This window comes from Acanthochromis polyacanthus, chromosome 15 (assembly GCF_021347895.1).
Source record: "Acanthochromis polyacanthus isolate Apoly-LR-REF ecotype Palm Island chromosome 15, KAUST_Apoly_ChrSc, whole genome shotgun sequence".
Lineage (NCBI taxonomy): Eukaryota > Metazoa > Chordata > Actinopteri > Pomacentridae > Acanthochromis > Acanthochromis polyacanthus.
This window is the reverse complement of record NC_067127.1, coordinates 22,099,556-22,115,317: the sequence shown is the minus strand read 5'-3', so window position 1 is coordinate 22,115,317 and position 15,762 is coordinate 22,099,556. Positions and strand designations below refer to the sequence as shown.

Below are 15,762 nucleotides of genomic sequence, written 5' to 3'. Positions count from 1 at the left end.
GAACTACAACTCCCGTCATGCAGCGTACCCGGCAACACTTCCGCAAAGTATCCTGGCTTTTCAGTGTGTTGTGGCGATGGATGGCAGAGCTGTGAAGGCGATACTGTTTGACCTGGACAACACGCTCATTGAAACGAGCCGAGCAGGAGCAGTGGCGATACAGAAGGTGGTACAGTCTGAAAATTCTTATTAAAAGTTGTCGTAAGTAAGCTATTTGTAACATTTAGCAGACCTAAATGCTCAGATTAAAGACCTCATAGTCCTACTACTTTGTTTATAACAGCCACACGAAACATGTAATTAAAAGTAGATGATTCAGGCTGTCTAAATGTCGACGTTTAAGGACAGCTACGGTTAGGAGGTGTTCTAAACAGGTATGTTGCGTTAACTTCATCCTGGTTGGCTGAGACGTGACAGTACGGAAGCCGAGAAGGGTCAGACCCTTCGCATGTTCAAAATCACCACTGTTCTACTAATAAAGCGTGTGTTACTTTCCTCAGTGAGGTAAATACCTGATCAACTAAATGTAATCATCTGTTACTTGGGGGGGAATAAAACAATAAGCGTGTAGCACTGCTTGTTATACACTTGCCTTTTGTCCAAATAAATTATTATAAGGGGTAGAATTTCTAGATAGGTTTTTAAATGATTAAGATGCTTTTGATGCACTTCCCAGTCCTCTAGTATATCTTTGACTGGTAACAGCTGACTGATTTCTTTCATAAGATCTTGTCTACAAGCAAACAGGATATCCTGTAATAAAACAAAAATATGTCTGGGAGTGGTTAAAGAAACACTGGAAAAATTAAATGATGTCAGCTGCCATAAACCCCCCCCCCCTGCAGCTCTCCTGTTGACACGCTTCAGTCAAACACTTAAACTGTATAAGAAATCCTTTATAGTCTATGGCCACACACAGAGGAGCTTATTTCATACTGGTTTATTTTCAACAGCAGTAAACCGAGGAAGACCTGATGATCAGACATCGCTGACTTCTCTTGGCCAGAAACCAATTAAGCAACAAAACAACTACATGTGTGGCTGGAAGAAGAATTGCACTTTTGGCGATAGGACAGAAGTGACTAGATTTATTTTGTAGATATGTCATGAGAATTCTTAACACAACCATTTGACAGGTGACACTGACCACTGATTCTAAGGGACAGTCTCTGCCAAACCAAAGCTGACCGGCTAATACGAAAATGAAAGCACTGAAAGGATGAAAATTGTCTTTAAGAGAATCTGACATACTAAATTTTGTTATTTATATGTTGTACCAAGTTGCTGAAACTCCTAAACTCACCAAAATAGCTATCTTTGTTTGTTTTAGAGTTATTTTTGTTGGCCTTATGTTGGCTTTATTAGACAGGTGAGTTGAGAGGCAGACAGGAAAGTAGGGAGAAGAATAGAGGGAAGTTCTGCAGCAAAGGGCCTGGAATCAAACCAAGGCCGCTGCATCAGGGACTATAGCACCCGTTTATGGGTCAGCCACCCAGCCTGTTGAGCTACCTGGGTGCCTGGTAACTTTAATCGTGCTTCTCACACTATTGACTTAATATCTCTTATGCTCTATTTCTGAATTGATTACACAGTGAATGTTTACCTTTACAAGGTTATCTGCTGTGTGTGACTCTTACAGACCAGAGAACTTTTAAAGACCATTCTGGGCCTTGACGATGACACCATCTGCCGCATTTCTGACAAGTTCCAGCAGAAGCTTTACCTTGAGAGTTTTGAGCCTTCAGCTGGCAGATCCATAGATGACGTCCGTGTGGGTCACTGGGAGGAAAGCATCACGGAGACTCTGGGTAGTTGCTCTCCACCCTCTCTGGCAGCTCAGTGCTACTACCTGTGGAAAAATAGTCGCCTGGAGGTCCTCTGTCTCTCTCCTGAAGTGTGTGACCTTTTGAAAGAACTGCGCATTAGACACAAGCTGCTGCTGCTGACCAACGGAGAATCTCAGGTCCAGAGAGAGAAGGTGAAGGCAGTCGGGTGTGAGGAGTTCTTTGATGGCATCGTGATTAGTGGAGACCATGCAGAGCAGAAACCGTTTGTCTCCATCTTCACGTTGTGTTTCAGAATGCTGGGGGTGGAGGCCCAGGACTGCATTATGGTGGGAGACTCTCTGGACACAGATATTCAGGGGGGCTTTAATGCCCGAGTACGAGCCACAGTCTGGATTAATAACGCAGAAGGGACCGCATCAGATGGGTCAGTGAAACCAGACTACACTATCCCAACTGTGCTTGACCTGCCAGGGATTTTGGCACAACTGCAATAAGGGCACCTGATGAATCACTCTCATTTCAAGTGGGATGCTGTGAGAATTTTTAATTATGAATAGATTCAAAAGTGACCGTTGCAATCATTTTTCCAACTTTCAACAGGGGTAATTTTTTTATGATTTCTGCTTGGCCTTTTACACATCGTCATTTTGACTTACATGTAAGGACACTCGGTGATGGAAACGAAGTACATTTACAGAGGGGCTGAACTTGAGTACAATTTTGTGATTTGTACTTTTACATGAACATTCATAATTTTAGCTTCTTGATACTCCACTGCATATCAAAAATAAATACCTTTTTATTCCACTTCAACTATCACTACTCTTCAGATCGTCATTTTACATAAAACCAGATACATTGTATACTGTAATTAAAGCTACTTCCACGTCAGTAAAGATCTCCTTGAACCACCAATCTGATGATGGTCAGAGGGCCCTTATTTTGTAAATACTTTTTCCTAATGGATCTGGATCTACTCTGTTCAATCCTACTATCTGATACCAATCAACTTCAAGAAGAGAACCATTATTTTCAACACTCAGACTGACTGTATTTTAATAGATTCATTCCATCATATGCTCATACTTGTTCATTTGTACACAATCTTGACTAATAAAAAACAGCTGACTTACAGATAAACGTCTCAGACACCTGATTGTTATTCCATTGTGGCTTTGCACTGGATTTATGATCTGTAGCGTAACCCTATGTAAACACATCAACGGCATCTATGTTTACTTATCCTGCAAAATTCACTTAACATCTAGTTTCACTTTGATGTTCATTGCTGCGAGCTCTGCTATGAAGTAGCGGAAGACGTAAGGAACAGACACTGAGTCAATAGTGTCACTTTTGCCACACAGAGTGCAGACAGTCTTGCGGTGGCGTGTGGCCGACCAGTACAGTGGAGGTTTCTCCAACAGGGGAGAAAGAAGGCTGCCACAGTCAACGCACACCTGAGCCACTGACCGGTCCGAGCAGTTGAAGAGGCGATCGTGAAGCAAGAAGGAAGAGCCGTGAGCCAGCAGGGCATCTCGCTCCATCTCCCCAAAACGGATTCCTCCCTGGATGTTCCTTCCTCCCACGGGCTGGTTGGTCACCTTGTCTCGCGCTCCTGTGGTCCTCACTTGAAATTTGTCGGAGACCATGTGACGAAGCCTCTGGTAGTAGACGACCCCGATGAAGATGTCCGCCTCCAGCTCCTGACCGCTTATTCCGCTGTAGAGCCGCTCAGTGCCGTAGTAGTTGTAGCCGCCTGCCCGGAGCATTTCACCGAAGTAGTCGAGCGCAGAGTTCTCCTCAGAGAAGGTGAAGGGTGTGGCATCGTGGCTCAGGCCGTGCAGGGCGCCTGACTTGCCGGCCATGCTCTCTATCAGCATCCCGATCGTCATACGAGAAGGGAAGCCGTGAGGGTTGAACAGGATGTCTGGCATCATACCACTCTCTGTGAAGGGCATGTTCTCGGCTGGCCACAGGCAGCTCAGGATGCCCTTCTGACCGTGACGGCTGGCAAACTTGTCGCCAATGGTGGGGTTTCGCGGCACTCGTACAGTGATGCACACGCGTTTAAAACTACCTGAGCCGGTGTCGTTGCTGCAGATCTTTATATTGTCGACGACACAGGACTCCTGGCTCCTACAAACGGAGGAGAAAAAAAACATTGGGTTTCGTATGAAAAGTTAAAGTGCACAATTAAAATCTGCATAACCTGATTAGCATTGGTATTACAGAATATTCTTTTTAGACGTAGATAAATATAAAATCTTAATTTCAAAGTGGTGAACTGATGATAAACACAAAACTGCACAAATGTTGACACTTACTTGTAGAAGGTGACAAAGCTCTGGCCTGTGTTGAGGTTAATGTAGCCGTAGAAGGGGTCTCCATATTTAAGTGTTGATCCGATGTGAGGCAGCCCATCAGCATCCAGTCTGTCATTCACTTTAGGGTCACCTGGTTTGGTCCCAAACACCACGCCATCTTCTCCCCTCACCTTGTCTGCCAGGTCCACCAGCTCAGTCTTGTAGATGCTTCCATGGGCGAAGCCCCTGTCCCAGGACGACTTGTTAACAATCTAAAAAGATAAAGGTATGTTGAGATTTCATCCTTATTAAAAGGTAGAAAAGCGAAATTCCTATGTTATGCTCACCATTGCGTCTTCCATGTCGTAGCCTGTGTAGGATATGACGGCCACAATGGCGTTGGTGCCGCTGGGGTAGTTGTCCAGGTTGTAGTGGTCGTACATATAGGGCCTGACCAGTGCGCTCTGTGGGGTCTGGAGCCGGTACAGCTTGTTATCGGAGCGATCCATAAATGAGTGCAGGGGGAATCCCATAGTCTGCTTACCTGCAAAATGAACAAGTTTATTCCATTCATGTCTCTACTAGACATGTCATTTCCAAAAACTCCAAATGGCAAGGAGACAATCCAAATACAGGATCCAAATACAGCCATCCCTCACCATGTCATGGTTCACTTTGTGCAGTTTCACTGTATCGCAGATTTTTTAATGATATATATCTAATTCTGTATTGTGGATTTTTCACTGTTTCACGGGATTTTGCAGTACATAGGTATTTTTTATATATTTATCATTTTCATTATTTTTGTGGTAAAATAAGCATTTTCTAGTCTAAAAAATTCTAAAAACCATATAAAAAATATTAATTAAAACATTAAAAGAATATTAAATGGAAATAAAATGCGTAGCGTACAGCACTGGGCGCTGATTGGCTCAGCGACCGTAGCGTCTGTCGCCTCCGTCTCCCATATATATCATACGTTCAGCATCTCGTCTTGTCCATTTCACCTCAACATCCAATACCTGCTCAAAGTATTGCTCTGCGGTGTTGTGTTTTTGTGTAATTTTCGTAAAAAATTTACATTTATTTCAAGCCCTACGATGATGATCAAACATTATGCAGCTTTGAAGACTTCTGGTACCGAACCCAAGTGCCAGAAGAAGACGCTTTCCATTGCAGGTAACTAGAAACTACATGGTTATAAGAGTGTAGAAAGTGTTTAAGAGCACAGGAAGTGTTTACAAGAGTATGGGAAAGGTTTATAAGAGTGTGGGGAGGGTTATAAAGCCTTAAAAGATACATAAATAATAAAATAAATATAAGCTACTTTGTGAATTTTCGCCTATTGCGGGGGGGTTCTGGATAGACGAGGGACCGCTGTATTCAAATTGCCAGACTTGTAATGCTAACTTCTGACTTACCCATCTGACACTGGTACATGTTCCTTGGACTCTGGTTGTGGTCTGAGTAAGGGATGAAGTTAGCCACCACACTGAGCATACTGTGAGGGAACAGCTCCTGGTGTGTGGTTATTCCCGGTTCAATCTCGCCCTCAAAGATTCCCACATTGATGTAAAGCTGCAAGTAGAAAGACAAGATTCTCAGTGAGGGGAAAAAAAAAAATCAATTTTCTGCTTTGAATATAGGTCTCATAACTGCCGCATCACCTTTAAAATCATAGTTCAACACATACCTGTTCAAAGGTGCCGATGAACTCCTGCTCGCCAAGAGCTAGGTTTTGTACAGGTCGCATCATGCGGCAGGGTGTTGTGAAGAGGTAAAGGCCTGGATATAAGCTGGCTTTGCCTGTTTTGGGAACCAGAACAATCTCTGTCCAAGGAGGGATCTTCTTTTCTCTTAGCACCTGCAAATATTGTTTGAAATATTAGTTTTTGCACATATATTTACTTGGTTTCACTCTTAAAAATCTTGTACTGTAGACATTAGGGAAGGGCTGATCAGTTTAATCACTTATCTGATTCAGTATTTTCTGATTATCGGTATTGTCGTTCATGAAAACTGATCTGAGATACAATAAATACACCTTAAAATTTACTACTTTGCTGCTGCTGATGTCATCTGTAGTCATTACTATGTGCACTCAAGTAATGTTTAGCCCAAAGCAGTATCTGATTGGTTAGACGTCACAAGTAACATCCAATTAAGACGGTACAATAAATGCTGAAAGGTCCTCTTATTTCAACATATGCAAAACATACACTACACTACTGCTCAAAAGTTTGGGGTCAATTAGAAATGTCCTTATTTTTTGAAAGAAAAGCATTTTTTTTCCAATGAAGATAACATTAAATTGATCAGAAATACAGTCTAGACATTGTTAATGTGGTAAATGACTGTTCTAGCTGCAAATGGCTGATTTTTAATGGAATATCTCCATAGGGGTACAGAGGAACATTTCCAGCAACCATCACTCCTGTGTTCTAATGCTACATTGTGTTAGCTAATCGTGTTGAAAGGCTAATTGATGATTAGAAAACCCTTGTGCAATTATGTTAGCACATGAATAAAAGGGTGAAAACATGAAATTGTGTGGGTGACCCCAAACTTTTGAACAGTAGTGTAAATAAAGGCAATGAAGTTTTGTTAAAGTTTGTCTTTTGGCACGATGATTTTCATTTTAGATGCAAATGTATATGGGATAATTATCAGCCATCAGTCTTTTTGATTACTAATAATCAGTATTGGCCCTAATAAAAACATGTCCACCCTTAGTTAGCACACCTTGAATCTGCGCAGTGAATCAGCTACAACTGGAGCTAAGTCAGCCTCAACCCAGCCAACAACAGCTCCATCCAGGACCACAGGGTAGCAGTCAGAGAAGGCTTGGCCAGGAGTTCCATCCACTGGCGTAACACCTTAGACCCCAGAGACAGAAATTATTTCATACAACACATTTCAACTCACTGGCATGTACTTCAAAATGTGTCCCAAATACTTTAAAGTTCAAACTCAAAATTGTTCCACTTTGCATTAGCAGAATTGTTGCGTCTAGTTCGTGCTCACCAAGAGAGCAGAGCAGAGCAGGCAAGCTTATGGTGGACAGGGTTGGTGCCACTATTTCGCAGCTGGCTGTCATGTGGTTCATGAGTCCACAGGGCTCTCCGTCTGGAGTGTGGACAGGACACAGGAAGCCCCAAGACTCGGGCAGCAGTTTACGAACAGAAGTGGTCCTCATCTTGGCGAAAGCTGCTCCTCTGTGCACGCAGCGGAAGTGGGACAGGTATCGGATGAAGTTCAGCTTGTCTGCTACGACACACAGGCCGGTGTTCTGCAGCATACCAAGACCTGTGGAAGGGAGGAGCACATTTGTTTTTAAATAACCCTCCTTTTTAACCCTTAGATGCTCGACTGATTGGACCCTACGCTCTTCCATGAGTGGGTTAGAAATGACCTATACAGGAATCAATGTGTTTTTATGGCATGTTTGTCATTTTGGTTGAGAATAATCTTTTGTATTATTGTTTATAATATATTTTGGTTCACACTAGAATGATTTGATGTTTGAAATATTGTTCTTTTTGAATTTATTATAGATTAACAAAACATTTTGAAAATGGAAAAAGAAGAATATTACACAGAACAGCATTAGAAGAATGTCAACAATCATTTTGTTGGCATTTTCCACTTCTTTCCTCCGTCTGTTGCTGCTCTCCGACCCACCACGATTGTGTTCGGCATCACCTCTTGTATGACAATATTAGTGATAAAGAGCTTGGGGTAGTAATCCAATTATTACAATTTCTTTACAAGTATAAAAGGTAACTTAAAAATTTAAATGGAATGACATCAAAAAATGTTTTTGCAGAATAGCTGGAAAATGAGATGAAAGCTTTTCATTACAAAGATATTGCAAGAAAACGACCTCACTGGGACATTTTTCACTCACTTCTGCATCTAAGGGTTAAACGATTCCATGTACTCATCGTCAACTCATGCGGCCGTACCTGTCTTGGAGTGGAGGTTCCCAGTGGCGAGCAGATATTCAAAGGGCTTAGTCAGATCAGAGCCCGTGTTGAACATCTTTATCACATTCTCAGTGGTACATCCTGCAGCCAGTTTACTGCCTCTTTTGTCAAAGGACAACTTCACAGACACCAACCACGCAGTCAGTTTCTCCTGTGAAAATAATGTAGTGGATAAATCACAGACAATGAAGATTTAAGATTTAAAGGGAATATTAGATTTGATGTACACATTTCAGATGTGCGATCGGAAATGTGGTAGTTTAGTTCAGTATAAAGGATATTTAAACAGGGATTCAAGTTGTCAGTCAAGAAGATATGCCCTTTTCCAGAAAATTGAAAAAGCATGACTATAATATTGTGGCTGTTGGGATTTGGTGAAACTGATTAAAAGCACTGCTAAATTAAAGATCCAATACAAGATTTTGAACATTAGTAAAGCAAAAAACAATGATCTGATTTGTAAAGACTTAGTAGCCTCCCACTCTGTGTGTGTTGTAATCTGAGCATCTTTGTTCTACATTTTTTGCAGAGGGTCTGACTGTGTATGCATGGTAAAGCACTTGAGTCCCTCCCTTTGAAACTCTTGTCTATTTCCACGCTTATAAACGAAGCGGTGGTTCTGAATGTCACATATAGTACCTTTAATGTTTGCTTTACCGAGTGTTAATATTTCTGTTTTTACAATATCAGTGTTGCTCATACTGCTGAGCAGCAAAATGAAATAAATGACAAAACTTGCCTTCAGAAACATGAGGTAGAGCTGGCCAGGAGTCAGCACTTCCTGACACGTAATGCTGTCAGGATTTTCTTCCATGCACTCCTGCTTGGCAAATGTGAAAAGCTTCCTGGTCATGAGACACAGCAGGTAGAACTTCTCGATGGGAGACTTCAGATGGATGCAGATGCACTCACTGATAAAAAAAAAAACACAAGTCATTTTAATAAATATGCAGCGAAACATAACAAGAAAAGCACTCAGAGAGCACAGTACTCCGCCAAGGCTGTTCATTCCCCCATATACCATCATCAGAAATGCGTTTATTAGTTATTATCAGAAATCACAGCAACATGTGGCCATTTAATATAGAAGTACCCACAAACAAAGTGACCTTGCACTGAGTACAGACATGTGTTATGCATGTGTACGTTATGCACGTATACTGAACCGTGTGGCCTAAATATGTAACGGGTGGCGGGAAACGATGGGACTCGGAAACACCCCCATAATTTAATCGATTCTTGTATAATTTCCAAGGATGAGTCCCGATAAGTCTGCAGTGGTTGATTTGCAGTAGGATCATAATCATGTGATCATCAGCAGGCAGCTGACATAGCATTCACTTGTTGTCATGGTTACAGTGATGTCGTGCTGCTGTCTCACAATGATACAGAAATCTTTAACAAATCTTTGGATCCAGACCACAAGCTGCATCACTGTCAAAATCCAATCACTTAGTTCTTGTGTCATTTCTGACCTTCCCTAAAAATGTCATCCAAATTCATTCTGTTTTTGAGTAATGTTGCAAACAGGCAGCCAGACGGACAAACATACGCTGATCGTCACATAACTCTGCCGCGTTTCTTGGCGGAGTAGTAATGCAAAGTCTGTTGTTGCTATCAGGGTGAGAATTAAAAATATATAATTAGCATCTGTCATAAGAGCTTACTCTAACAGGAAGTTGGCACACTGTTCATTGGTGTACCACTCTGGAAGGTTCATCTTAACCCTGAAGCGCTCTCCGAGGTAATTGAGAACCTGGCTGCGGGTGGTGCAGCCCTCCTCCATGACAATGCGCAGCATTTCAGACACACACGCCTTGTAGAAAGAATTGTCCTCACGACCTTTGATCAGTTCCTGGTAGATCTGAAAGTCTGTGAAGTCCACCAGGGCCTGAACAGAGAAAATGAGCTGTTTTAATACATCATCCACAACACCAGAAGAGTTCATATTTACTACTTAAACCCTTCCAGACATGCACTCCTTTACATTAATCTGACAAATCAATGTGACGGCTTTATGTCTGAATGGGCCTCCTGGTCAGTTCTCCATTTAAGTCTTGAAGGTAATCTCACTGAGATGGACCTACTTACATTTCTGTATTATTTTTAACATGACACAAGTCTGAACTGTACCATCACACTAATGAAAAGGCCCACACAAGTCATGGTAGTTTGAGTTGTGTGAAGTGATTTGGTGAAAGCTTTTGCCACATTTAGCAAGCATATGGGGCCCGAAACATCACACAGAACAAAAAACACACTTAATGCAACGAAATCACACCCACTTTGTTCACTTAGCTCTAGAATTTCAGATCTATTAGGCCACAAAATGAAACATCCTTAATATTACAATTTTACAGTGCCAAAAAGCAGACATTAACAACTTACATCAAATTTTTAGTGTTTAGTTAATCATGAAAAACTAGGCTGTAAGTAATCTGGCTAGTTTGGTAAGAGATTAGATTTAGTTTTTTTTGTTAACAGCTGTATTATTATGTATCACCGGATGCATTTATGTATGATAAGCTGTGAGAAGCATTAATGTAAAAGTAACCCATGTCTGAATAACAGAATGCTTGCACTGTAAAAAATAAAGCAGCAGTGTTGTGTGTCCCAGGTCTAAAGGGCTTTATTTTATTTTGTCCTAATTTGTTCTGTATTAAAAGCTAAAATAAGTGAACTCTGATGAATACCTTCAGTGCAAAGCCTAGTGGCAGAAAGAAGAGTTCTTTCTGGTAGATGAAGTTCAACATCACAGTGCCGTTTTCCAGATAATGAAGGTTCATGTTAATCGCTGTGTGCTCTTCCCTCACGCAGCGCATAGAAATACCTGCCAGAAGACAAAGATGACACCCATTTTAAAGAACATGCAGTTCTGATTGCTCAGATTAGAATTCTTACAGTCACTGTGCTCGTGCATGTTATCTGAAGTTATATTTACCATACTGAGTGTATCCCTGGCCCCTGCTCTTCCACTTAGGTCTTGACATGGCAATGGGATAGTTCCTCCTTGGCATAATCAGCATTCGGATAACTTTCTCAATACCATTCACGATGAAATAACCTCCCATTTCCTGTTCAAATTAAATGAAATTTGTACTATATTCACAAAAAATGAGCAAATTTACCAAATTCCTGTTTAGTTTCTTCGTGTCACAATCCTACCTCTGCTTCTTCATGATGTTCTACGAGTTCTTTAGGGGACATGCCATGCAAGTTACACAGCTTGGACTTTACCATGATTGGAACCTGACCCATGGCCTGCTTGATGATGCCTTTGGGAACACCGTTAACCGACCAGCTGATATCTGCCTGAGATGACACAACACTCATACAGTCAAAGAGCTGTATCAGTAAAGAAAAAAAGATTCCTATTAGTCTTGCTAGTGGAAAATGTGTGCATAACTCAGTCTTACCACTAGCTTTCCTTTGTATGAACATCGTCTTCCACGGCACTCTGCAGGGAACACCTTCATTTCCTTGCAAATGCTCCCTTTGGCGACCACTGGGTTGTACATGGTGGCATCAACAAATACAAGGCTGATCCTGTCATCTTTGAATGTGAACTCCAAGGGAGGGATGGCCTGAGAAACACATCACATTACAAAAACCTGAGAAACTGTACAAAAGAAAATTTGCTGCAGAAATAAGCAATGGAATTCAAAATGATGAAACAGAGTTGCCCTAGCAGGAGAAGTACAAGTGTAACGATAACATTAAAAAGCACTCAGAGAGTACAGCACTCTGCCAAGGCTGATCATTCCCCCATATGACATTGTCAGAAATGCAGCATTTTTGTTTTTAGATATGCAGCATTTGTATATGTGCGTTATGCATATATACGATATGTACGGATAACGAATCACGTGACCTAAAATGTAGCGAGTGGCAATTTTGCATCCAACAGCCGGCAAGGGTGTTGTTCTTGGATGGTCCATAGAGGGTGACTTTATGAACCATCCTTCTCACTGTCTGAGCTGTCACAGACAATGAGTTCCTTTCATAACTTCTGTGCCAAGTTTGAAACATTTGCCTATCTGTTTTGCAGAGTTAGACTGCAACAGTAGCATATGATCTATGGCATCGTTTTAGCAGGACAGCCCCTGCAGCACTGATTAGTGTTACCATTGCTCATTTTATAGCTCCTGATTACTTATGCAACTGTGTTCCCACTGGTTTTTAGTTGGTCAATGATCTTCCTGTCTCATTATCCATCTTTGTTGAAGTCTTACAATCAGACTTTTCAGTAATTTTTGTCCATGTGGAGTCATGATGCAGACAGACCCAGCCCACAGGCACAAATTTGACAAAGTTATGTTGTTCAAAGCTCATTTATAAACATGCTCATGCAGTTAGGCTGATAGGGAATCACAAGTGCTAGTGCTGGCTAAGTGATCACAGGCTTTGCACAGGTGCATTCACTATTGTTGTATTCAGTTTCTGCTTAGGTGCCTGAAAACTCAAAATAGTCTTTTAAAAGTATTTATTGTCGTCTGTAAATCCAATCTAGATCCAGTTGCGAGTCATTTGAAATTCCACTGACATTGCACAGTTGAGTGTTGGGTTCTGTAGTATACTGTAAAAGGGAAAAATGTCTAACTTTAATTTCCTGTAGCATCTTGCAGACGAGCAAATCAAATTCCTCAGTCAATCCTTTGAGAACCAGGGTGATTCACACACTTCCTCATGTCAGAATAAAACTATTTTATATTTATCTTCTAAGGTTTTACCTTGGGAATTTATAGCAATACGTTCAGTATGTCCTACACGGTTTGATATGGGTTAAGCTTGAAACACGAGATTAAAATGCACACAAGCAGACAAGTCTTATAAACAAATTAGCAAAGGCAGCTAAAACTCATGTTCCTTAATAGACTGCTTGCTGTAAAAAGTTAACAATGTTTACTTGAATTTTTACTGACGTAAACTTTAAGACACGTCGTTGTAGTTTCCCTTTATTACTACTGCTTTAAACGGTAATGTATATTGTTTAAAACGAAGTATAAAAAAGTTGAACAGACCTGCACAACGCGGCTGAGTCCGACAGTGACAGCCTGGTCAAACGACTCGATGTGAGCTCTGGTTAGGTCCTGAACAGCAGCATGTTGTTGCTCTTTCAGGTCGCCGAATCCTCCGTCTGTCAGATTTTTCAGACTCACACATTTAGGTAAATTACGCCACTTAACTGAAGAGTCCATGCTTACAGCCCCACGGAGACATGTACTTGTTTACCACACGTGGATGCTGACACGGAAGTACATCTGTGTAACACCGGAAGTACAACTGTGTAACACCGGAAGTACATATTTTTTTCCCCTCTTTATTGTCAAAATTATTAAAGAGAACAGTGAGGATTTTTCACAGAGGTATTATTTGTAGAAAACAGGCAATTCGGAAAATGAGATCGAATCAAAACAAAAAAGAAAAAATAAAGAAAAAGAAAAACAGTAAGACAGAACAAAACAGCTAGGGCTTCTTTTTTTCCCAGATCGTAGTACTCAATTAAGTTGAGTAGTTTCAGTGCATGTTTAGTTTTCATAATTTTAAGAGCTTTGGTGAAGAAAGAAACTCTAAATGAAACACGTGAAATTTAGGGTTAACCATCAAGCATTTACATTTGTGTATATAAAATTTTGGGAGGATGAGGATATCATTGATCAAGAAGTCATAATCTTAGTTTTTTGAAACAAAGCCATAGGTAATATCTTTCAGAAGGAAGGGTTCTAGTAGAATACTGGTGTGAAGCCAGTCGTGTGAATCAGTCCAAAGTGCTTCTGAGAACATACATAGAAAGAACAGATGATCTGTAGTTTCTATACCCCCACAAAATACACAATTATTCGTGTTAAATCCAAATCACTGATGTAGAAAGTCATTTGAGGGATACACACCATTCAAAATTTTAAAATGCAATTCTTTAGCTTTCAGAATGATAGGATATTTTAGATATTTTGAACGCAGAGAGTGTATGATGTCCCCTGTGAAACATGAGCAATAAAGTTTCAGAATGACAGCGGAGGACATGAAATTTTATCGCACATCTTCCTAATTGTTTTGTTAGGGATTTTGGTGGAGATGAAATCACATCTGCCCACAAGAAGATGAGGAAGACAGGGAGTGACATCTGTGGAATTAGAAAGGATGCCTCTAATTAGACCTAAAACAGAGGCAGGAATTGCTTTTGCAATAGAGGTGAAGGATTTATGATTGATATTTAAATCATATTTCAAGCAAAAGTTTTCATGGGACATCATACATCCTTCTCCATCAAAAAAATGAATTACAGACCAGATGTTTTTATCCATCAATTCCTTATTGTACAATGATTTGTTTTTGATCACAATATATCTGTTGTTCCATATCGGTGTGTTGTGTGGGGTAAAATTATGACTATATGATAATTTCCAATATAAGAGAACTTGGTGGTGAAAGCGGGATAGTTTAACGGGTAATCTTTGAATGGTAAAGTCACATCTTAATAATAAATCAATACCTCCTAATTTCTTGAAAATTTCTCTGGGAATGTGAAACCAAAAACTGTTGTTGCTTAAGAGGGATTTTAACTAATTCATTTTCAAGGTTCCAGTTATGAAATCAAAGTCTATGGCTTGTAAACCTCCATTTTCATATTCTTTGGTCATATCTGCTTTTTTAATGTAGTGAATTTTTCTTTTCAAAATGTAACCAAAAAAAATCTGTCTGATTTTCTTGATGGCTCTGTTAGGAATAGCTAAAGACTGTGCAGGATAGATACATCTTGAAATGCCTTCCATTTTTGTCAGAAAAACGCAACCTAGTAAACTGATATCTCTCAATAACCAAGAACTAAGTTTAGTTTGGCAGTTATCAATTACTTTCCAAATATTCATTTTTTTCTCTTTCAGTAATATCTTTAGAGATATGTACACCTAAATATTTGACAACCGACCTTATAGGAATGGTGTATGCAGTTGTTAATTCACAGTGATGGATTGGCAACAGTTCACATTTGTTAAGGTTGAGCTTAAGTCCTGAGGCCTTGGAAAAAATATCAATGCTTTGTATTATCTTTGGGACTTCAGGTGTTTCATGAAAACAGTCATATCGTCCACTAGTAAAGTCAGAGAGGCCAGACTGAGATGGTTCGGATATGTCCAGAGGAGAGAGAGTGAATATATTGGTAGAAGGATGCTGAGTTTCCCACTGCCAGGCAGGAGGCCTAGAGGAAGACCAAAGAAGAGGTTTATGGATGTGGTTAAAGAGGACATGAAGGTAGTTGGTGTGAGAGAAGAGGATGCAGCAGACAGGGTTAGATGGAGGAAATTGATTCGCTGTGGCGACCCCTGAAGGGAAAAGCCAAAAGGAAAAGAAGAAGTCATATCGTCCGCTAGCTGGCTACTGTAGTGATAACGGGGTTTCCCAACACATCTAAGGGAGCAATGTTCGAGTTTTTGATAGAAATAGAAAGCATTTCTGTAGCAATTATAAAAAGAAATGGAGAAATTGGGCAGCCCTGTTTAATTCCATGTTTGATATCAAACCTTGGTGAGGTACCTCCTGGTAATGAGACTGAGCTATTTGCATTATCATAAAGAGATTCAATAGTGTTTCTAAATTTGTCACCAAAACCAAAAAATTTGAGAGACTGGAAGATAAAAGGGTGCTCAATTGAGTCGAAGGCTTTATAAAAGTCCAGAAACAGAATAA

At 40.5% G+C, this 15,762-nt stretch overlaps 2 protein-coding genes across 2 annotated transcripts; one reads left to right on the top strand and one right to left on the bottom strand.

Annotated features, from left to right (window-relative positions):
• The first annotated feature begins 20 nt into the window (after positions 1 to 20).
• Positions 21 to 2,927, top strand: nanp (N-acetylneuraminic acid phosphatase). The gene is made up of 2 exons (XM_022217316.2): positions 21 to 166; positions 1,640 to 2,927. The coding sequence occupies exons 1-2, from the start codon at positions 77 to 79 to the stop codon at positions 2,279 to 2,281; spliced, it is 732 nt and encodes a 243-aa protein (XP_022073008.1). The 5' UTR covers positions 21 to 76; the 3' UTR covers positions 2,282 to 2,927.
• polr1b (RNA polymerase I subunit B) lies at positions 2,317 to 13,358 on the bottom strand. Its single transcript, XM_022217306.2, has 15 exons — positions 13,098 to 13,358; positions 11,493 to 11,660; positions 11,242 to 11,388; positions 11,018 to 11,150; positions 10,770 to 10,906; positions 9,744 to 9,967; positions 8,816 to 8,987; positions 8,056 to 8,227; positions 7,115 to 7,396; positions 6,833 to 6,966; positions 5,784 to 5,954; positions 5,512 to 5,668; positions 4,438 to 4,634; positions 4,112 to 4,362; positions 2,317 to 3,923 (listed from the first exon to the last, which is right to left on the bottom strand). The coding sequence occupies exons 1-15, from the start codon at positions 13,272 to 13,274 to the stop codon at positions 3,041 to 3,043; spliced, it is 3,405 nt and encodes a 1,134-aa protein (XP_022072998.2). The 5' UTR covers positions 13,275 to 13,358; the 3' UTR covers positions 2,317 to 3,040.
• Positions 13,359 to 15,762: the final 2,404 nt, after the last annotated feature.

Coding starts and splice junctions, on each gene's coding strand:
- nanp (XM_022217316.2), top strand. CDS start 77: ATGGATGGCAGAGCTGTGAAGGCGATACTGTTTGACCTGGACAACACG. Junction 167..1,639: donor GAGCAGTGGCGATACAGAAG/GTGGTACAGTCT, acceptor TGACTCTTACAG/ACCAGAGAACTTTTAAAGAC.
- polr1b (XM_022217306.2), bottom strand. CDS start 13,274: ATGGACTCTTCAGTTAAGTGGCGTAATTTACCTAAATGTGTGAGTCTG. Junction 11,661..13,097: donor GACTCAGCCGCGTTGTGCAG/GTCTGTTCAACT, acceptor TGTGTTTCTCAG/GCCATCCCTCCCTTGGAGTT. Junction 7,397..8,055: donor GAACCTCCACTCCAAGACAG/GTACGGCCGCAT, acceptor TCCCTTCCACAG/GTCTTGGTATGCTGCAGAAC.